This window comes from Acomys minous (assembly GCF_964271855.1).
Source record: "Acomys minous genome assembly, chromosome: 13".
NCBI classification, from domain to species: Eukaryota; Metazoa; Chordata; class Mammalia; order Rodentia; family Muridae; genus Acomys; species Acomys minous.
In genome coordinates, this window is record NC_140495.1 from 46,124,885 (window position 1) to 46,148,423 (window position 23,539).

General features: G+C 43.3%; 1 protein-coding gene across 7 annotated transcripts in view; it reads right to left on the minus strand.

Annotated features, from left to right (window-relative positions):
- Positions 1–22,242: 22,242 nt before the first annotated feature.
- The window catches only part of WDR72 (WD repeat domain 72), a 177,114-nt gene continuing 175,817 nt past the window's right edge, over positions 22,243–23,539 (minus strand). For all 7 annotated transcript variants that reach the window (XM_084752887.1, XM_084752885.1, XM_084752884.1 and 4 more), the window contains one exon: positions 22,243–22,387. In XM_084752887.1, coding sequence (XP_084609013.1) covers positions 22,297–22,387 — 91 coding nt within the window. In that variant the 3' untranslated portion in view covers positions 22,243–22,296. The remainder of the gene's footprint in view (positions 22,388–23,539) is intronic.

A 23,539-nucleotide genomic window follows, 5' to 3' on the forward strand; every position in this document is an offset into this window, starting at 1 on the left:
TTAACATTAACTGGCAACGTGACAGAATCTATCACTATCCTGGAGACAAATCCCTAGGTATGTCTATGAGAGAGTTTCTTTTTCCTTTTTACAGTTGTTTTTTAAAAATATACTTTATTAATTTATTCATATTACATCTCAATTGTTATCCCATCCCTTGTATCCTCCCATTCCTCCCTCCCTCCCATTTTCCCCTTACTCCCCTCCCCTACAACTGTGACTGAGGGGGTCCTGCTCAAACTATGGCACAAGCCAAGGACAATACGTGCAGTAAACTTCGAACCCCTACCCAGATCTAGCCAATGGACAGGACATTATTCACAGTTGAGTGGAGCGTGGGGTCTGACTTTCACACGAACTCTGGTGCCCCATATTTGACCACGTCCCTTGGATAGGAAGGCCTGGAGGCACTCAGAGGAAGGATAGCAGGCTACCAAGAAGAGACTTGATACCCTATGAGCATATACAGGGAGAAGAGATTCCCCCTCAGTCGCAGTTATAGAGAGAGTTTCTAAGTTATGTTCATTGAGGTGAGAAGATCCACCCTAGCTTGGTAGCACCACTCCCTAGGCTGGGATCCTGGACTGTGTACAAAGGAGAAAGCAAGCTGAGCATCACTGTCCATCTCTCTCTACTGTCTACTGTGCACGCCACGTGACCAGCTACCTATTACACTGGTATTGCTATGCCTTCCTTTGCCTGAAGGACTGCATCCTCAAACCGTGACCCAAAAGAAATCATTCATTGATTAAGTTGCTCTTCAAGCCAGACAGAGTCTCAGCATGGAGATCAGAGGTGAGCTCAAAGCCCCACTCCTAGCTGAGGACACATAGTTTAGCTGTGAGCTCCAGGAAGAAAAAAACCAGTTTTGTTGTTTTTTTAAGGACTTGAGCCCTGATAAGATAAGCCAACCATTTCTCATGGACGGCCCCACATCTGAGAGTATACCGATGGCATTCATGAGACGCAAGAGGTTAAAAAAAAAAGTGAGAACACAGGTTGGGTGGGTGTGACATAAGAATGGGTATGGGAGAAGAAGGAAGTCTGGGATGAACACAATCAAAGTACAGTGTATGAAATCTCAAAGAATTAATAAAACATGTATTCTAAAATGAAAAAGAGGTGGCGGGAAACAAGAAATGCTGAGGCGAGATCAAGTGCTATAAGACATGGTCCTTGGCTTCCCTACGAGGGGAGGATTTTATCGACTTAAATTGGAAAACTATTTCTGGAGTATGATGCTGACTGCAAGCATGCTTCCTCCTCAAGTGGGATCCATTCTTAGGCCTTCAGGGCTTAACTGCTCTGTCTTCCTCTTGGAATGTTTGTCCTCTGAGTCGTAGAAACCTTTTTTTCATGTTTCTCGTTCTTTCCTTGCCAAGGCTTGCATCAAGGGGTTTTCTCAGTCATTGGTGCCAAGACAGAAACTCCACCTCCCCCTCTGGTTTAGAATTCTGGCCACTTCTGACCTGCCTTTGACCCTGGGAGAGGCACAGCTGAGCACCTTTGCAATTAGGCCAGGCCTTACAGGGAAGAGGCCAGTGTAGCCAGTCTCATCTGTCAGCTGTACTCCTCTATGAGCCTATAGCTCATGTGTCACAGCAGGTGATCTGGTGCTCACTCCTAGCAAATCCTGACTGCCATCAATCTATCTTCAGAATATTCTAGCCAACCACCACAGGATATCTCATTGGGGCTGACATGTTTGGGGCCAAGTCCCAGACAGGAGATGTGTGTCACCTCGGGATGACAGTATGATCAAAATGCATGATGGAAAGGGCCTAACCATCTTTCCATCAGTCATGAGCAAGGAAGCAAAAGCTGTCAGGGTACCAGTGTCAGGTGAGGGAGAGGCAGTTCCTGACAGGTGATTAATGCCAAGAGAAACGGGCAGGTCTGGATATGTTTTCCATGACAGTGTATACCTTCTGTCACTCTTGGACCTCTGGTTTGACAATTATAGAAACCCCTCAGAAATGGCCATTTTTCTTCCTGATTTATATATATATATATATATATATATATATATATATATATATATATATATATATATATATATATATATGAATGCTTTGTAATCTAAATCTGGAATGCTCTTCAAAGCCCGTTTCTTCAAGGCTCCTTTACAGCATGACTTTGAAAAAGGAGCTAGATAGCAACTTTAAAAGGTGAGGGCTGCTGGGAAGGGTTGGCATGTGACCTCAAAGGGGATTATGGGAACCCAACCTCATTCCATTTCTCTTTGCTTCCTGGCTATGGGCTGAACAGTTTCCTCTCCTGTGCACACACCTCATGAACTTACAGGGGTCTAGCAATAGGCCACTGCTTATGAATCGAAGCTATCAAACCCATGGGGCAAAGTGAACCTTCCGACTTTTTAAGTTAGCTCATGTATTTTGTCACAGTAACAGAAAGCTGATAAATATACTATGTATTATATGCAACCTTTCTTTACATGAGGTAAAAATTTCTAGCCAAGCTTCACAACACCATTACTTGGGAAATGAATGAAATACTCTGTAGGTGGCTAGCCCCAGATTTCTGTGGTGCTCAGGGAAGCTGTCTCCCCGTACTTGCTGGGTGGAGGCTTCTCAGTAAGCACTCTTCTAACTGTGACCTAGGAGGACAGATGAAAGATGCCATGGGGAACGCCATCCCTCCACCCCTGCTGTTGGTCTCATTCTTGTTCTGCTCTGCATCAACGCTCGTGAGCCCTGGCCCTCCCCTCTTCCCTCTAGATGAACACGGTTTAGAACCATCACCTTACTTGCCCACGACTGTGGACCTTAAGCTATACAGAGATAATATTTCCTTTTCAGCTTTCTCTTCTTTTCAGGTTCCAGTTTTTCAATTCCCTAACTGGTTACAGTGTTTGGAGTAAGCCGTGGTCAGATACAGATGCATTGGTCCGCTAGCACCCGTGACAAAGTGACAACTAACCTTGGTTGTCGATCTGACTGGAACTGGAATCAACTGAAATGCAGCCCACTGGGCCCTTCTGTGAGGGACTTTCTGGGTCATGTTATTTGGAAAGACCCACCCTAAATGTGGGGAGCACCTTCAGATGAAAGGATAAGGAAAAAGGAAAGTAGCTTTTGACTGCTTGCTTACACTCTTGTTGATACTTTCATCTACCCTGCTCAGGATTTCAGTGTAGACTGAAGGCCTTAAGATCCTCAGGAATGATTCCAGGCCTTCAGCCCCAGGCTGACGCTACTGAGACATTCTTTCTGCCTTACAGACTGAGAAAATATTAAAAATCTCAATATTCAGATACGAGACTGCCCAGGATGAAATACCAAGTCAAGCTAATAAATAATATCTGTATGAAAGCAATTAATTATATAGCTCTATCTATATTATCTATTGATATCTCTACCATCTGTATCCATATCATCATCTCCCACATCTTTATATCTATTTATCTATATATATACAATCATTAAAAATATATATATTATCCTATCAGTTCTGTTTCTCTAGAGAACCCTGACTAATAAAACATCTTTATATATAGGATTTTGAAGATACAGGCCAATTATTATCTTCTTTGTGATCTTTCAATTCCCAAGTCATTTAACAGCTTCCTTCCTCTGTAGATACAAAGAACCTTCTTTAAACCACTGATTTTGTTGTAATTTGTAATTTAGTGAGCTATTCATGCCTCTCTCCAACACTGTATCCTACCCCATTGGACCCATATTGTAAGCCCAGTAAGCACTGGGAACATCATCAGCGCACAGCGGACACTCAGCGCTCCTACATTTGACTATTCTTAGGGAAGGGGAATATCAAAAGGAGTTATAGCTCGGTCTAGGAAGCCTGACTGCCAACTGTTAAAGAGGCCCCGTGAGTGAGTGCAAAAAGCCTCCGGCCTGGAATATTCCAGAAGGTTGTCTTGAGTGGGATGCACTTCCTCATCAGCACATACTGCAACCGTGGGACTCCTCTGCATGAACGCAGTGCCTGGGGTCTTATCCCTATGGTCTCAGGCTCCACCCTCCTGACCACAGACAGGCTTTCCTCCTCCGTCACTGTCTGTGCTGCAGTGACTTGAAGCACAGCCCACAGGTGCTCTCCCCGCCTCCCCTCCCCCCCCCACACCCCCCCCCACTCCACGCACCCTCCCCTCCTCCCCCCGCCAGCCCCCCCCCACCACTCACTCCTTCCCAGCTTGGACTGCATAGCCCTCCCTCTGGCTCTTGGATGCTTCCCCAGGGCTTCCAGCCCTCCCAAGACCAGTCACCTCAGCATCACTATACTACCCTCTGCCTCAGGAGGGAGAGTGACTGCCTCTTTATGTCTTTCTTTCTCTCACTCTCTACATCATAAAAGAGTTACTTACTTGAACAGGAAGTCTACTCCCTGGGAGACAGACTAGAAACTCTTTCTATAGTGCTTCAGTGTTTCACATCTTCTCTTCAGTGTGGCAGCAGGGTGCTGAGGCTGGGGCTCACACACACACAGCTCTGCAGATGCCTGCCGACAGCAGTGCTCTCACTTCTGTGATGCCGTGACAATAAAGGCGTTTCATTTCTGTTCACCGAGACGGCCGGATGGATATTCTTCTACATCCAACTCTCTGTAGCCGTCTTCTAGACTTCAAACCCACTTAGAGATTTTGTTTTTAAAATGCAGTTTGTTTTCTCAACCAACCTAAGAGCAATTACACAAGTTTATCTGATTCAGAACACAACAAAGTCATAATAGAGTCACTTTATTTTTTTAAAAAGGTTATTTTTAATTATGCATATATGTGTATGTAGTGTGTGTGTGTGTGCTTGTGAGTGCAAGTTTTTGCTGAGTCCAGAACAGGGTATTCTAAAATCCCCTGGAGCTGGAGTTATAGGTAGTTGTTGTGAACTGTTCAATGTGGATACTGGGAACTAAATTTGGATCTTCTCAAAGAGCAGCAGCCACTCTAACCACTGAGCCGTCTCTCTAGTCCCAGTACTACTTTTAAAACTAATATGATTAAATGAATATGACGGGCCAGGTGTTTCAAATATTTCTGATGCATAAGTTTGTTGCATGCTTAAGATAACATGCATTTAATATGAAAAACTTCCCAAACAGCTGGTAAATGGAAAAGTTACTTTTTTTAAAAAAACAGGCTGATTCCAAAGCTCATGCTCCCAGAGTTATGCCATGCTTTCTCGTCTGCTATTCTCCACACGCCTGCATCCATGTACATGAATTCCTTGCTTAACAGATAAAGCTGTATCCTCTCGTTCTAACATTTCATGTTGAGACAGGACGTGCTACTTTGTCCACAGCAGACACTAAATAAATAAATAAATAAATAAATAAATACCTGCTGATCAGAGCTTCTTCTAACTTGACCTGAGACTGAAGCCTTCCTGGTGGGACAATTTACACGCTTGATAACTACGGATTAACTCTATGTCTGTGTTCTAATCCAGAAAGGCAGGTGGCTCACCCTGGACTGACTTCCACATCTCTCTGATCTTGAAATGGCACAGCAGGTCGGTTGTGGCAGCATCTGTGTTCTTTATCATCTGTTGATCCTCATACAAACTCTCTTAATCTTTTTCTTTCCTCTGTCATTTCCTTCCTCACCTGGTCCTCCTGAACAGTCCTCCCTAGTCTGACCCCCGGATCATCTTCACAGGACGCGGAAGCAGCTTTATTACCATGCTGCTCAACACACACACAGACACACACACACACACACACACACACACACACACACACACACACACTCTAAGTCTTTAGTGAGAGAAACTGCAGGAAGTTATTTTTTCCTTTCAGTAGACAGGGTTAATTGGAGGCATCAAATATCCGACACACCCAAAGATTATTAAATCAAATCCCTGACTTCTAATCTATACCACTACCATGATGAAAGTGAACCTCTCTCTTAAGTAATAACACAGCTCCACTCTCAACCCCTGTCTACCCAATGTGATCGGTAGCCCAGGGTGCTCTCTGTAGGCATGCTCAGTGCAAAGGGAAGAAAGGCTCATGCTCTTCATGCCCATGTGACTCCAAGGACTCTATTGGTCATTTTTGGAGATGCGTTGTGACTTCACAGAAAGTCTTAGCACCATCACGTTTAAAGATAAATCTTCATTAAAGATGAAATTTGGATTCCTTGGGGCTGGAGAGACAGGTTAGTTGGTAAAGTAACTGCCATAGAAGCGTGAGAACCTGTTTTCAATCCCCAGGACCTCTGGAAACATCCAGACCTGGGGGAGCACAGCTATAACACAGCCCTGGGTACCTGCAGATGGCAGGATCTCTGAGGCTTGCTGACGAGCCAGTGCAGCTGAGGAAGTGAACTCCAGGGATAGCAAGAGAAGCAATAAGAGGAAGCAACCGAGGAAGACACCCAATATCAACCTCTGGCCTCCATACACACCCACTCACATGTGCATCCGACACAAACGTATGTGAGAGTACATGGACACATATGTGCGCACACACACACACACACACACACACACACACACACACACACACCTGCCTCCAATCTTCATTGAGAAAATAGCTGAACTACATATCAGCAATCATCCTAGTTTCTGTTACCATTTAAAAATTAATTCTCAAGCTCCCTTCTCCAAATAATGAAAAAGCAGACTAAATCTGACCTGGACAAAGTCCCTCCAGGCTCACAAAGGCTGCCCCACAGCTAAGTAGACATGAGCTAAGTAAAGAGTTGTACCCTTGAGTTTAGAACACGGTCAGTTGCTTCAGAGGTCCCATGGGTGTATACCCTGGGTGACTTGCCTGCAGAGAAGGGTTACCACAGCGCTCTCCAGGACCGTGGCATTTGGTAATGATGTGACCCCAGGTTCCTGTCTATGAATCTGGGATTCCTGCAGAGGGAAGGTGCTGCACACATGCCAGATGCTATTACACAGCTCTTGTAAAAACAATGTGCCCACTTATTGGCATGGATTCTCTGCTGAGTGGTTCAGAGATGATAGCCCTCCTGGTAATAGCAGCGAGAATAGCAGAGCAGATGGCCCCCTTTTTCTGTATTTTGCCCAATATTTTACTCTTCCCCCCCCCCCTTCCCTATAATCCTAGGTGGTTCAGAACAGGACAGGAAAATATTTGCTAATAAGGCTGAAAAGTAGAAAAATTACATTTTTTCTTCGCTTGTTCTTCAGTATTGTGATTGAGGCCAGCAGCAAGGAAGGAATTTACATGAGTGTGCCATTTAAAAAAAAAGGAATCAGAGTTTTCTTTTAATGCCTAGAATGTGCTGTGTTTGTTTAATGGATTCATTCTAGCATATGCTCTGATGGTGCAGCCACTGTGACTGGGGATGTGTAGTTTGTTGGAAGGGAGTTCAATAAACGCAAGGTTTCTGGTCTAATGCTGTACTCTCCTTTCAGGACAGTTGTATGGTCCCTGAATGATTCCCCTTAGGTAGCTATACCACCCAAGTCCCCTGGCTATCTATATGTTCTTCAGACTTATGTAACAGGACACGAGAGAGATGCCTGTCATCCTACCCTTGAGTCACCAAAGTTCAGCATCATTCAAGGACTCACTTGAGTACATGGGGCTGCCTCGGGAGGCTGGGCATCTGTCCTCTTTATCTCTAGATTAGGCTACAACTTGGACTTGGCTCTAGTGTTAGAGAAACATCACCGGGATAGAGCAATCTGATTTTTCTCTTTCTTCCCTATGAAATTTGAAGGTCTCATGTGGTTCGACTGGCCTCAAGTTCTCTATGTAGTGGGAAATCACCTTGAACTCCTGACCTCCCTGTCTTCCCTTAGCAGGTACCAGAAGTACCAGAATTTGCCACTACACTACCTCAGTGTATGTGGTGGGAGAGATGGGACCCAGGTCCTTGTGAGCACTAGGCAAGCACTCTGCCAGCTCAGTTACAGTAGCTGCCCTGTTTGAGTTTTTGAAGGGAGGACAGGGACACTAAGCAATCCACGGTCTTCTTTCTCTGGTACAGCGCAGGAGTGGTTCCGTGACTGGGTGAGGATGTTGTGACCCACCTCAGCGAACTGCAGGGAATTCAAATCCTTTCCCATCATCTCACTGGGGTCTAGATATACCAGGAAGACAGGTCAAAGGTACTATTGTGGTTTGGAAGAGAAATGTCCCTCGTTGGCTCCGGTCTCTGAACACCTGGTCCCCAAGTTGGTGGCACTGCTTGACAGAGGTGGAGGTGTGGGGGAGCTTTAGGAAGTAGAGCTTTGCTGGAGGGAGTATGCGACTGAAGGCAGGACTTGAGAGTTTAAAGCCTCCCACTGCTGCTAGCTCACTTTCACTGCTTTAAGCTTGGGGCTGAGGTGTGAGCTCTCAGCTTCCTGCCCAGGTTGCCATGCCTGCTGCTTGCTGTCATGTCATTCCAGCAGGGTAGACTGTTGTGTCCTTGAACTATGAGACTGAATAAAACCTGTGTCCCTTTAGTTACTTTTGATAGAATATTTTACCACAAAAAGAAAAGAAAAGAAAAGAAAAACCACACATGGAAGAAAAAAAGAAAGAAAGAAAGAAAGAAAAAAGAAAGACGAATCATATTCTCTTACATGTTCACAATGAAGCATGTGAATGTTAGTCTTCCTTCATGTCAGCTACCTCATGCCACCTTGCTAAGCAGTAGCCTCTCTTGTGAGGAAAGTTGTGTTGCTTGCACTAAAGTCTACGCAGTTAGCTGCCCAAGTCCTGGCACGTAGACATAACACATAACACAGTTTCTGCCAGAAGGACAGGAACTCTGACCCAGGTGAGACTAACATTTTAATACCTGGAAAAAAATGAGTTAGGCAATTAAAACTAAAAATTGTGCTCATTTATAAAGAGAATTTAGTCTGACTTTTGGCACACCCAAAATATGCATGGAGTTTTATTATTTCTCCTAAGTTATAAGCCTAGAACTAAGGATATTGCATTCTCAAATCTATTGCAGACTTCCAATCCATTACTTAAATACAACAGGATATATACAATTATGCCTATAATTTCTATATCAAATTCTTACTGTGTATTCTAGAAGGAAATACATTTCCTCCACTCACTTATTATTAGAAGATGGTAGGAAGCAAGGGGTTCATTATGGAGGGTTACATAAGTCCAGAGGAGTGGCATGCTAAATATGCATCTCAGAGAGTGACTTTGGGACCCAGCGTGCAGGGTGAGAGGCTGCACAAGCCTCATGTGGCCTGTGACAACTTGGATGGGCTGGACTGAGGCAGCTGCCTTGCGGGCGCAGTGACGGCATTCTTATGACCTGCTTAGAGAATCCACCAAAAGATAATTGGAGGTTGCATTCATGCCGAAAGGGAAAAAGAAGAGAAAGAGATTCTTTAGCGAAAAATGAGCTCACTGTGAGGCCAGGGGGTGCAAGACATGATGGGCCTTGCAGATGAATATGTGCATTTGGAATGCATGACGCTACGTCCGAGCAGCATGTGCTCTGATGGGTCAGGCTATAAGAATTAGAGAAAGGAAGAAACATGGGCAAAGATAGAAGAAAAGTGTAGAAGTTACTTTCTTGTTTTTTGGGAAATCTAATCGTGAGGATTTTCTTCCTGGGGCTGCGGCTAAGCAAGGTCTACTCTCTTTCTAAGGTCCCAAAGACAAACCAGTGTGTGATTCCCCTGAACTAAACTCAATGAGTCTATTGGGTGAAATGAATGAGAGGCTGCTCATCAAAGTATGGATAACCCCAAGCGAGCCACACTGTAAGGTCTGCACCTGGCAGAGATAATGGTATTCCCACAGTTATAAAGGTGGAGTCCCCCTTCTGCCAGTCTTCCCCAGCCTATATACTCTATGCCCTCCCTGAGGCCATGTCCAATTAGGGCAGAATTGGTTAGGAGGAATGGCTAAATACTCAGGTGAGAGTCCCATGACCCTCCCTGGCTGTCCCTCTATGTGGGGACATCCACAGCACAGGAGCCCTGTTGGGAGCATCTTTTACAAGCAGCCACAGCCGAACTGAGGAGAATAGTGACAGTTTAGCAGAGAGGCTGGTGAGACAGCAAAGAATTAGTTTTGCGTTGAAGCCAGGGAGCGAAGCACGTTTATAAAACGTTTGCCTGGAGATTTCTGTTGGGAGAATTTTACCGTAGACTTGTGTTTTTCAACCAGGTGCCATGTGGCTCCCTAAGGGACATTTGACACTGTCTTGGGACATTTTTGATTGCTGTAACTTTAGTAGAACATGGGGCTTCTGCTAGGAGAGGCCAGAGGTGCTGCCAAATGTCCCTCAGCATAGAGAGAAACAATCACCTGACTGAAGATGTTAATGGTGTCCAGGGTGAGAGATTCCTGCCTTCCACAATCGAGCTGGCAATTTTGTTGAAAGAGCTGAAATCATCCTTAAATTGCTTTTCTCATCAAGAAACATCACAGAAGGACCTCGCTGAAGTGCAGGGGGAGGACCTCGGTATGCTGGCTGGGAAGTCCATCCCAGTTAGTTTTTCTCACTCAAAAGGCCACTTATCTGGTCAAAAGCCCTTGTGCACACAGAAGCACGTGGAGGGCTCTGAGGACATGCCACACACTGACCCAGTAGACCCAATGTGGAGGGCAGCCATGCGTGTGAAGACATGTCCAACACTACAGGAGCAGAGAGGAACACAAAGGCCACAGACAACAACTGAAACCAGAGCTTGGACATGACCACGAAGTTTGGCTATCGCAACGCCAAATACACAGATATATTGACCATTGTCCACCCAACCCAGCCTAGAGTCCCCTGGAAAAAGATTCTCAGTGAGAGTTTGTCTAGACCACGTTGGCTTATGGGTATGCCACTAAGGATAATCTTAATTATTTTAATAAAAATGTGAGGGCCTACCCCCTGTGGGTGGTACCATTCTTTATGCAGGGGATTCTGGATGGTATAAAAGTGAAGAAAGCAAGCTGTGCCAAATGTGTATTCTTTCATTCATTCATTCATTCATTCATCCATCCATCCATTCATTCATGTTTTTAACTGTGAGCGTGACTGGCTGTGTTGACTTGCTGCTATTTTGACTTCCCCCTCACTGGCAGACTCTAACTTGGAATTGTGAGTTAAAACAAACCTTTTCTCACTATATTGCTTTTTTTTCACGGTATTTTTTTTATCACACCAACAGGAAACTGAACAGAAAGAGTTGGTGGACTAGTTGGCATAAGAGAGGCTTCCACTGTTTCTGCCATCTGCATGTGCCTTAGTAATCTACCTGGTAGGCGGTGGAACAGAAAAAGGCCTAGACCTGCTGTTTCCAAAGTGACTTCCAAAGCCCTAGGGGTTTCCAGGTACCTGGCACAAAGACACTGGCCACGGAATGCTGAGAGCATGCTGCCACCTACTCTTTCATTTTAGATCAAATCAATAACTTGCTGGTCGTTATTTGCTAAAAGTGGTGACATTCTGGCTGCTGTTTCTGCCAGCCATGCTGGATAGCAGATACAGAGGTTCATTATTTTTAAGTTGCACTTCTCCAACCCCTGATAAAAATCTGGAAATTACTGAAAATCCAGGTTATTATAAAATATCCAGAATTATTCCAAAATACCTGTACACAGAATCTGTACACTCTGTCAAGTTGAAATCCTCTTTTTTCCTGCTGCTACTTGTGTGCCCTTTGTCAAATCAGGTATCTTTTCTGAGTTCCTGTGACTTTCTTTATAGAATGAAAATAGAGTTTACCTCATAAAGGACTATGGAGTTTGAGGAAAGTATACATAAAGCCATAGACAAAGACAAATCACATCCAGAGAGTATTGATGGAACAATAGCTTTTAAATTTTTATGAATTTATCATACAAAATGCATATGCACTCAATATTTAAATAAACCCAAAAGATAAGCCACATGGCAGAAGAGAGACGTTAGCTTTATGGTGAGCTGCTTTGTGGCAGTGCTGGTTAGTTTTTGTCAATGTGATACAAACTAGATTCCCTGGTGAAGGAAGAACCTGCATTTAAGAAATTATCTCCATCAGAATGTGCCATGAATACTCTGTAGGGTACTTTCTTGATGATTGATTGATGTTGGAGGGTCCATCCCATGCAGGGGTTCCTTTTCTGGGTATGTGGGCCTGGGAGGTGTAAAAAAGCAAGCTGAACGAGCTGTAAGGAGCAAGCGCATAAGCTGCATTCCTCTGTGGCTCTGCTGTAGTTCCTGCCTTTAGCACGTGCCCTGGCTTCCTCCTAGTCCAAATTGATTTTGCTCTGGTCATTGTGTTTAAGCACAGCATCAAAAAGCAAACTAGAACAGTGTATTCTTGGAATTTTGTGTGGCTTTTTGGGAAGTACAGGAGTAAGTGGCCTCTGGGTTCTGTGGATAGGTAGGTGTCCGTGTAGGCACATAATGTTTGACAGGCACCCTTAGCTGCTGTCTAAAATAAGACCTTATGAGTAAGCAGGTACTTGGTGTCATTGCCTGCTGCTCAAAGTTTTCCCTAATCCCAGTCACTGATAACTTAGGGCACTCATTGGGAGGCAAAGGAAGTTATTAAGATCCAGTCCTGTGTGCAGGGAAATCTCTGGTGTAGGCGTCTGTGTGAGAGCACAGGACAGACTGCACCGTGGCAGCCTAAGCTGTGGCATTGCCCCAGGGCCCAGGGAACTGTCAGCACTGTGCCCCACCTTCATCTACGATCTTTAACCAGCAGAGAAATATACAAACAGGACTAGAGACCAAGCTGAAGATTCCATGTCATTCTTTGCATAAGTCATTTAAAATCCTAACACTTAAAAATTAATATTCTGTAACGTGTGATTTTTTAAAAAAAATCTGCTTTTAGACTAATCAGTCTTCACATTTAGTGATCTTTTAGCCAATTGCTGTCCTGTTTTGTTTCCATGTCTCTGAATATCCAGAAGGAGTATCCAGAAATGGCTTGACCAATTATTAACCAAGATGACGAGAGTTTAGCATTCTTTTCCTCCATTTTCTATTCTCTTTATAAAATCACCTCATTCTCCTCCTAAGGTCTTTAGACAGATTCAGAATGGTTCCTCACGGTTCTTGTCTTGTGCTTCAGCTAAGTTGCTTTGCCCGGGGAATATTATAATATGGTCTTTTTGGAGAAGGGATATCGTCTTGGTTGTTCTTCCTTGTATTTTTGTGATGGGATCTAGGTGTCTGAGCCTAATGCACCGTGATGTCTCTTGGCTTTGGACAGATCATCTTACCTTTGTCAGGCGGAAGTTGGGGTCTCCATCTGCTGCTGCTCCAACCTGCCAGGTTGTGCATCAGCTGAACGGCACTGGAGACATCTGAGTTTAGGGGTTCAGACTCTGACTGCCCAGATTAGTGCAAAAAGGTACTTGATGTTCTGGTTAGAACCCTGAGCTCAGACTCCAGGCGGTCCTGCATTGGTGCAGTGGAGGGATGGATGGTCCCTGAGCAGATGAGGGAAAGGACTGACTCTGGGGTCTCTTAAGAAGGGTAGTTTTTATTAAGAATAATTTATTTGTAATTATTACAGTATGGTCCAAAACTGGACCACACAACACTGATTGTATTTACTCTCTAGATTTCCATTCATTTAGTGTTCTGTCACCGAATGTTTCATTCTTCTCTCTCTCTCTGCTACGAACTAAAATGCAGCAAGAAGCAGTTTAGAACAGGAAGAGTTTCTTCTGGCTTAGAGATTGTGGGGCAGCATTCCACCCTGGTGGGAAATACACAGAGCCTGGTTCGAGGACACTGCAGACAGAGCAGAAGGCAGCTGCTCCTGCTGCACCTGCCAACAGTCAACAGTAAGCAGAGTCTGCACAGGAACCGGAGTTTGGCTCTAAATCTTCAAGGCTCATCCCCCTCCCATGACATACTTCCTCAGCAAGGCTTCACTTCTTAGATGCTTCACAACCTTCCTAAACAGCTCTCAGCAGAGGACCAACTGTCCAAGCACACAATCCTGTTGGAGACACATCCCACCCAAACCACAGCACCAATATCTGACAAGAATTCATCCCCAACTCTAGCCCCAGATGTTCGGAAATTGTCCCAGCTTTATGAGGTAACCTAGTAGCTTCTTTATGTGAAACGTATCCTGACAGGAGTTTTCTGCCTCCTGCTACAGTCTGGATGGGTTGCTCCTTAGGCTTGTTCACGGCAGTAGACATGAAAAAGAGCTTTGTCCTCTGGAGGACTTTTTTTTTCTTTTTTTTCCTAGGTTACCCATGATGTCCCCTGTTGATTTACTCAAGTCCCTGGGGGTACTGGACCTTCCAACCCATGAGAAAGGCTCATGGAAGAAATAGATTCACTAGGTATGGAATCTCAGTGTGGAAATGGTTCTCATCAAAGTATTTAGAGCCAGGTATGGTAGCTTACGCCTTTAATCCCAGAATTTTGGAGGCAGAGGCAGGAGGATCTCTGTGAACTCAAGGCCAGCCTGGTCTACACAGTGAGTTCCCGGACAGCCAGGGCTACACAGTGAAGGCCTGTTTTGAAAGAAATCAAACCCAAAACACACAAAAAATCATTTAGGCCAGGGTACCTTTGTCTCTAGAATCCAGAATGCGAGCTGATAATTCATCTCTGAGCTACACCCCAGCCTGTGCAGCTGGGGGTTCTGATGCCATTTTGTTTTCTGTCACTGTAAGAGCAGCTCTGTGCCTCTGGTACTCTGAATTTTCACTTGAGTATAGTTTGATATAGGTACTTTTCAGTAATTTCATTGGAGATCATGGTTTACTTCTGCACAACATTTGTTTTTGTTGTTCCTGAGTTGTTTTCACTTTTATTAACTTCTCTCTGACATCTTTGGACTTTTTATTAGTATGAGCATTGGGGTTTCCCCTACAGAAATGGTCTTTAACCATTCGTGTTATCTCTTCTAATTTTTTTCCACCTAAATAGAGGAGGGAAAGAGAATAGATGAAGCCAATCTGTGATGAAACATCTCACCACCCTTTACTGCGCTTCCCCCAAAGACCAGCTTCTATCTCCAGACTGACTCTGTTGGTGTGATGACTTTCAAGGAAATCAGGACACTATGTCAGCGTTGCCTTGAGTCAGCTGAGCTTCCCCATTCTTACAGTTTAGCTTAACAGGAAGCAACTTCCAAAATGTGTCCCCCTGTGTGGGAAGGCAGATCCCAGAATTTCTTGCTGCCACGCTTTGCATCCTATCTGTCAGGAGCTCTCTGGCTTTCTGTGTTTTCAATGCCCCATCAGAGATGCATATATGATTTACTCTGGTCTTTCATGGTACTCACAGAAAGTCACTAAAACATGCATTTTAGATCAGGTTGTTAGCACTGACCCTAGTCAGGTGGGACGTTGCTTGCTCTGAACAACCTTAGATGACCTATCACCTGTGCTACTCAGGCAAGCTTACTCAGATGCAAGCATTCCTGGAAAGTTATCTTTCATGATACAGAACAGTAACTATTTGCTGTCTTTTTGTTATCCACTATGCTGTGGATAGTGGCCTTTAAATCAGTTGTTGAAACTTGGCCACACAGCCCTTGATCTTTGACCCGGTTAACATCAAACATTTTTAAAAGGACAGTTTTATTAAGGTTACCAATGTGCCTTGTGTGTGCCAAATCCTTTCTCCAATCTGAGCGACGAGACTATCCAGGAACCAGACCACCATTCTTGTTGCCCGTAATGGTGATAATAACCAGGAATTCAGGTGTGCATATCGATTTTAATTAATTATAATATTAAGTTCATTAATAATAGCATATGATGCTCATAATTATAAGTTTTAGCCTATGTATATATGATAAGAATAAGGTTCAGGATATTATGTGAGACTATTCTCCCACTATTTTCTGGTAAGAAAGTAAAGGAGAGGCTGAAAATATGGCTCAGTGGCTAAAGTACTCACTACGTAAACATGAAGACCTAATGTTGAATCCGAAGACCCCCCATAATGACGTCTATAATGGAGATGCTCCTATGGAAGATGAGAAACTGAGAGTCTTTGTAAACTTGTGGGTCAGCTAGACTTGTGCATGCAGTGGTGTACCACAAGGGGCCCGGTCTCTCCCCTTTGAGAACTGACATCTCTGACTTCACACATGTACCCCCAGCATGTGACGGTCAACAGTTACACACACACACACACACACACACACACACACACACACACACACACACACTAAGCCTTTTAGAAAAAAAAGAAGAAAGGCCAAGTAGCCAGGATGCTTAGCACTTGCCCCACATTCAATGCTTGCTGTAAAAATGTGATTTCTTATAATATTTCTATTAAGCTACATAGATTGTGAGAAGAGAGCAAGGATGTGAAGCGGTGGTTCTCCTCCCCCCCCCCCCACCCCAGAGGAGGAGGAAGGGTTTCTCTGTGTAGCCCTGACTGTCCTGGAATTCACTCTGTAGACCAGGTTGGCCTGAACTCACATAGAACCGCCTGCCTCTGCCTCCCAAGTGCTGGGATTAAAGGCGTGCGCCACCACAGCCTGGCAAAGCAGTGGTTCTTAACCCTTTCACAGGGTTGCCTAAGACCATCAGAAAACACGGATATTTACATTGTGATGTGTAACAGTAGCGAAATTACAGTTATGAGGTAGCAACAAAAATAATCTGATGGTTAGGGGTCAGCATTAGACATGTTAAGAACCACTGAGTGAGGGAACAAAAGAAAGGAGAAACCAAGCTGAAAAATTAGATGCGCAGCTTTCTTGCCTTCTAGCCTTGGGAGTCAGTTGTCATGAGCTTACCTGCCTGGAAGAGGGAACATTTTCTTAGTATTTTTGGACTTAAAGAATGCCCTGAAGCTGCCTCCATAAAAACTGTTTTCTATGCCGCATGTGAATTGTACCAAACTACCAAGAGCAGAAGAACTGCTTGCTTTTCACCAGTTTTCGAGTACAAGGAAACGCGCACGTTTTTACGTAGCAGTGTGCAAACCAGTCTCAAGTCTTTACGCACATGTGAATAAACAGCTTCCTCGGGGAGGTCATCCACAACCACACAGCGCGGCCACACCCTTTCCTTGGCCGTGTGGCTGCTTTGGGGTTTCTGGCCTCCCTTTCAGGTGCCCTGGGCTTCTGGGTGTGGATGAGGCTTTCATTTGACAGACGTATGCAGTCACTTCCGGGGAGGGATATTGGGGGAATTGAAATTGTCTATCCAAAGGTACCCAGGTCAGGCCCTCCGCTGCCCGGGCCCCAACGTGTACCTAGATGGCCTTGCGCTACTTCTCCAGGAGCTGAAGTGGTGGGGGTTGAAAGCAGTTTCCTTCCTTTCCCTACAAAGAAAGGCTGCGGCCAGGAGAAGCGAAAGAAATCAGACCCTAGTAAACATAGAAACAGAAACAGATTCTAGAGGTCTGGACCGCAGCCGACTATGAGTTCAGTATTGAGGGAAGTGACAGATGTCTCCACGTTATGGCAAGGAGTTTAAGCATAACCTTAAAATAGTGCTTTAGAGATAGGGGAGGACGGAGAGGAATTCGTCTTTGTGCTTTAAGCTATTCCTCATCCACAAGCATTTTTTTTTCTTTTTTCTTTTTTAGTTAGGCTACGTTTTGGACCAGAGCCAGGAATGAGACGGATATTTTCTAACCTTGGCTGTTGCTGCCACCTACATGGCAGAAAGACTATGACCAGACCAGCTCCTCTCAGAGGGCACCCGTGATAGCCCGCCCTGCGGCACATACCCTGGAGACATCCACATTTATTTGTCCTCTTGGCTATCCCTAACAAAGGAGTATTTATTTCCACCCCACTATTTGAATTCTCAGAGAAGAAATTGAAGTATGTTCTTTGTTTAGATTTGAGTAAAAAAAAAAAAAAAGAAACAAAGACTCCTCAAAACAAAAACAAACAATACAAACATACAAGCAAACAAACTAACAACAACAAAAACAAAAACACTGATTATTTGAATTAGAAGCTGATCTCAGGGAAATGCCTCTATCACAAAAACAACCCTATTGGCAACTTCCTTCTCAGGCGAAGGAAAAATAATCTTGACCTGGGCTCTCTATGTCTCGGACCCCCAGTGCCCATCTTTAAAATACAAAATGGAAGCTGAAACACAGGATGCAACTGGAGGTAGAAAAAGTCACATGGGTGGGTCTGATGACAGCTGAGAGAGGCTATTATTGATAGGCAATGCAGTTGACCGTGCAGCGTTAACAGGGAATCCCTTAAAAAATCAACAGGAAGTTTGTGGTGTATTAAGGATGTAGGCTACGTTCTCCTTTTATCAGAGAAGGAATCATGAAAACACCTTCCTCCTAGAATACGCACCACTAGGATCTAAAAGGCAACTGATGACTTTGCAGATAATTGCAATTAAAATGATTGCTAAGTGAGTAAATGATGGGTTTAGGAGGCATGTGCCAACTAATTATTGCTTTTACGTAACATTATGAATATTGGCATTTTGCTGGCATTTGCACGTTGCAGATTCAGGCTGGGTGTATACTAAATATGAATTGTTTGTAATTGCTGTTAAAGACCTTGTATCCTTAAATAAAAATCTTTATAGCCTTTCCAAGGATCAGGCTACAGAAGACAAAAAGGATCTTTTGTTTTGGTTTTGCTTTTGGTTTTTCAAGACAGCAATCCTCTGTAATAGCTCTAGCTATCCTGGACTCACTTTGTAAACCAGGTTGGCCTTGAACTCACAGAGATCCACCTGCCTCTGCTTCCCAAGTGCTATGATAAAAGGCGTGTGCCACCAATATCTTTATCAAGGATGACAGAAAATGTGCTGCAGAAATGGAGTAAAAGTGTTTAGAGAAATTGTCAAAAGGAAGGACAGGAGACTCCAAGAATTTCCTTTTACACACACACACACACACACACACACACACACACACACACACACACCAATATTCAGGTGGCTTATGAATACCAGTTTCATGTGGCATGCACATGCCTGCTTTTTTCTTTCTTTCTTTTTTTTCTTTCTTTCTTGTATCATAATAATCACACTAGTAATGATGCAATCAACACAGTCCATTTATATACATATTGATTGGAAGGGGGGCAACAGTATATTTATTAACAAGAAAATGAGCAGATCCAAAGCTAAAGAATGGTTTAAAACTCTCATTAATCAAGACAAGCATTTTTAGTGCAGTATTTATCAAATCCTAATAACTGGGGAAAAGGTCTATGATATCCTAAGTTTAAAGCTAAGATCCGGGGAAGTTGGACTGAGTGTGTAAGGAGGGTGTGGGAGCTGTGTCAGGACAGGCTCACCCTGGTCCATGCTCCAGCCAGGAGGTGACATAACACCTGCCAGTCTCCACGGGAGCTAAGCCAGAAGGGATTTCGGAGCATCAGGCTCTCTTTGGGAGACTGGGCATTATAATTTATGCCTTTACTCCAGATGCCCTCTGCAAGATCCTTGCTGACCAAAATGAACCAGGCAAGAGCCACTGCCATGAGGTGGGGATGGCATTTAACTGTGTGTGGAAGATAACATTCAATTTTAACTAGCTTAAATTTGATTGTTTCTAATTTAGAAAATCTTTAACAAGTGCTAAGCACTACACAGGTGTTTACACAGTAGAGACTGTGAGATTAATGACAAATGTGCCACACTGTACACATCTTAGAATCCATTGTTGAGAACAAAAGGGTCTGCCAATGCCTTAAAACAGCTGATTAAATGAACTGTATGGAAATTAAATGTCAAAATTACAAGAATTCATTCTGTGAAATGAAGGCTGAAACGAGTCCGGATTAAAATATTCCGATGCTCCAATTTAAATATGCAACATATATATTAATTTTTTGAAAACTAGGTTATCATAATGCGTCCTTGAAAGGTCAAGGAAAAAACAGTATACTTTCTGAAAATGTTGATTTGGCTAATTCTAAAGGGATTTTAAAATTGCAAGAAATTGGACACACAAGGGAGATAAACGTGGACCCAGATGCTAGCCCCTGAAGATGGCTAACCTGCTACAATGTTTTCTTGTCATTTCCTGATACTAACATGTTCCAGGACTTCTTAGCTTAGCTTCTAAACCATCAAGGGAAGACTTGAGGCTGCCCACTGTGTGTTTGTCATACCACACTCTTGACTTTTATTGAGTGTTTTCCAGGGCTGGCATTGTCACCTACAAGCCATGATATGAAGCCACCTTTGGGTGAGCACTGCAAGAAAGATTGGCAACACGCCAAGGAAATGAGGCTCTGAGGAACCCACGCTGCCAAGACACCCTGGAGCAGCCTCTTTCTCAGCCCTAAGAACGCTCTAAACTCCATCCTATGCCCCACGGGCAAAGTAGCACCAGAACAACTCCCCAAAGTACACAAAAGGTGCTGGTGAGCATGTCTGAAGATGCCACATTTCTCTGAATTTCCGTGGGTAGGTGTACACAGGCATACATATTACCAGATGATTGCTAAAAGGAAAGGCAAGATTATTTTAAATTAGCAACTCATTACAAGAACAGGAGGACACTCCATTGTTGACGAAGTGACAGACCTAAGAAGGCACCCTACCCCAATTAAGAAACCAATTTTAAGTTGAGAGCTGTGGTGCCATGTGCTCAGGATCCTCACTACTCACAGGGCAACTTGCTAGTTCAAGCCTTCCTAGAACAGAAGTCACTGAAGCTGTGGCCATGAGGCAGTGCACACAGAGAGAGCATTTTCAAACAGCCCCAGGGATTTGCATCTTAAACAGGACTAGCATGAGGAATATATCCAGTTTGTACACTCTCATTTTTAGGTTTTAAAAGCTTTTTTTAAAAAGTAGTGTTGGCATTTAGAAATTGATTTAAAACATCATGATGATATCATTTAATATGAATTTGTAGTAATTTAAACTTAGAGTGCGGCAGAATCTTAAAACGGTGCTTAGTATAGTCGGAGATCCACATTTTTGATTTCCGACCACTGCTGACACCGTGAAATATTTATCAAAGATTCAATATTAGTTTCTTTAGACCTGAAAATATGCCAAATACAGCAATTATTTAAATATGTTGTTATTCTTTTGTGCAAAGGGAATAATAGGACATATCAATGAAAATAATAAAATTCACCTTTAAAAAACATGCCAGAATTTTAACATATACTTGGGGTTTAACTATTTAAATTTCCCCTTTTAGAAGACATACACTTATTTATTATTTCATTCTCTGAAGTGATTGTGATGGCCTTGAAAGCCAGAATCTAGCCCACTGCTTACCTTGTTTGTAACTTGCTTCAAATAACTCATAGCTAAACAGGTAAAACGCCCAGAAGATAGTGGTTTCTGTGGCTATTGTTGTTAATGACATATTATAGCTTAAATACAAATCAAAACTGATTTCATGCAGAGACATGCTATTTTAGGAAACACGAATTTTCATCCCCTTTGAAGGGATAGTTTGTTGACATTCATGTTAGATCCAGTCATCCAATTCAGTAATTAATTGTAAATCCCAAAGGTTACAGAGCAAGTCAGTTCAAGAATGCATTTCTCTTCCTGTATCTCTTTCCCCATCCCAACACTGGATCTGAGGCTGATGCTCAGAAAATTGTTGAATTAAAATTGTATGAAATGACATGAACTACACACACACACGTATATATATACATATATATGTATATATCATATATTTTATTTCATCTTTCTATAGATTAAGTCATATTTCTCTTCATTTAAATATACTTTAATAATCTTGATGACTTTCTATAAATTAAGCAAGCACTCAATAAAAATCACACAGTACATAATTCAGATAGCTTTAACAGATGAGCACTTTACATCCATTTCTGTTGATATTGCTTTGCATATTTTAGTTTTAAAATTCCTGCTAGCCCAGCTTCTTTCTGGGAAAAGAACTGGGGATGTTATACTAACAAAGAACGGACTGTGGTATGTTCTAAGCAGAATCCCCTCCCCCTGTTCAGGTCTATGCGGCTAATAAGATTTAATTAAAGACATTCACCACTGTGTCATTAGAGCTTGCTGATTGGACCTCACAAGGCTAGATACTGTGTGTCACAAATTGACTAAAGGACATTTCATGTTTAAGGGTGAGATGTGTGCCCACTGAGACAGCAGGTCCTAAACTCAACATGGCAAAGTTGGTAATGTTTTGGGTTAAATACCTTGACGCGACAGTAAATTGAGTGTGTGGTGTGTTCCATTGGCTGTTGAAATTCACCAGCTGAGAAGATGAACGGCTGAAGTCATGTTAAAATCTACACCTGTAGGCTGGCATTTCTTTGTTGCAAATATTGATGGAAAATAAGGAGGAGCAAGGAGACTCAGACAACCATTTCCTAGAATTAGGATTTGGATATCCTCAATCAGCGCTTATGCTTTTGAGATACTTTGGCTGACGTATTAGCGAATCAATCCACTGCAGACTAGTGACAGCGTGGTTTTTATTTGATGGAAAAGAGAGTGTGTTTGTGCTTCTCGTTAGCTCACACTGGATTCTTCCTTCCAGACGCCACCTAGCACATCCTGCAGGCGCACACCTTCGCTATCCATGGGCGACGCCTTGGCTGACCTAGAAAGAAAGCAGGTGTCCGGGTTACACGGTGCGATATAGGAAAAAGAAAAAAGACAGCTGGGGGAGGGACCTGGGAAGGGGGGAGGGAAAGGAGACTATTGACTGTGATTCCTGCACTGCTTTCCCACCCTGAGGTAAAGTGCATCCTATGATAACTAAAAACCCTGTCTCACAAAGCAAGTTTGAACACTTCAACCCCACATGTTACCAATAGCTTTTAATCGTCCCAGCAACAAAATCTTCCCAAAAGGTGGATTTGGCTTGAAACAGGCAAATTCTCACACATTTTAAGCAGTTCAATTGTTCTTAGAGGAATCCTCAACCACTGGCTCAGTGCCAGGCTTCCTATGTATTTGCTAAAGTGTGGATTAAGTTGCAGAATCAAAATATGTATGTCTCAAGCATTTCGGTAGTCCATCTGTGTAGGCTAACAAAATGGGGAGGTATAATGTAAATTTATTTGACTATTCAAAAAGTAGAGCCTTGTGCTTTCACTAACTATATATTTTTTTCTTTTTGTATTAACCACACAACCCCAAAGTAGTAAAGTCTCATCCGTCCTGGCAAAGTTAAAAAAGTAGACTCTTGGCTTTAATGAATACTTGGCTGTGCATTGTTGTGTATGTGCATTCCTGTGAGTCAGTCTACAGTTTTATGTTGCTTTACAATGTATTTGTGAGGATGTTTCCCTTTCCTCTTTGGTTAAATTAATTAAAGCATTGGTGTTGCTAAACAAAACCAGGAGGACCTTATTACTTCATTATTGACAGTATCCGTCCTTTCTCTAGCCCAGGTTTCGGCCCCAGCCGTAAGCCTGTGTTGGGCGGTCATGATTGATGCTCGGCTCACTGTCCACGTGTGCTGCCTGCCGCATGCATCATCATCATCATCATCAGGCCTTTCCAGCATCACCCGCCTCAAGCTGTCCTGCTTCTGGATTCTGGGGTTTTGCTAGTGATTCATGAGACAGAACAGTAAAAGAAAAAAAAATCTCACCTTGGCTTTTCACAATGTATCATTCTCTGTGAGGACTCTAGTTTTGTTCATCAGACTCATGCAAATGTAGTATTGATTGACAGTGATGTATATAGATCCTCGTGTACAATGTGCAACGCAGAAACCACTAAAATGCTCTATTAGCAGCAGAGC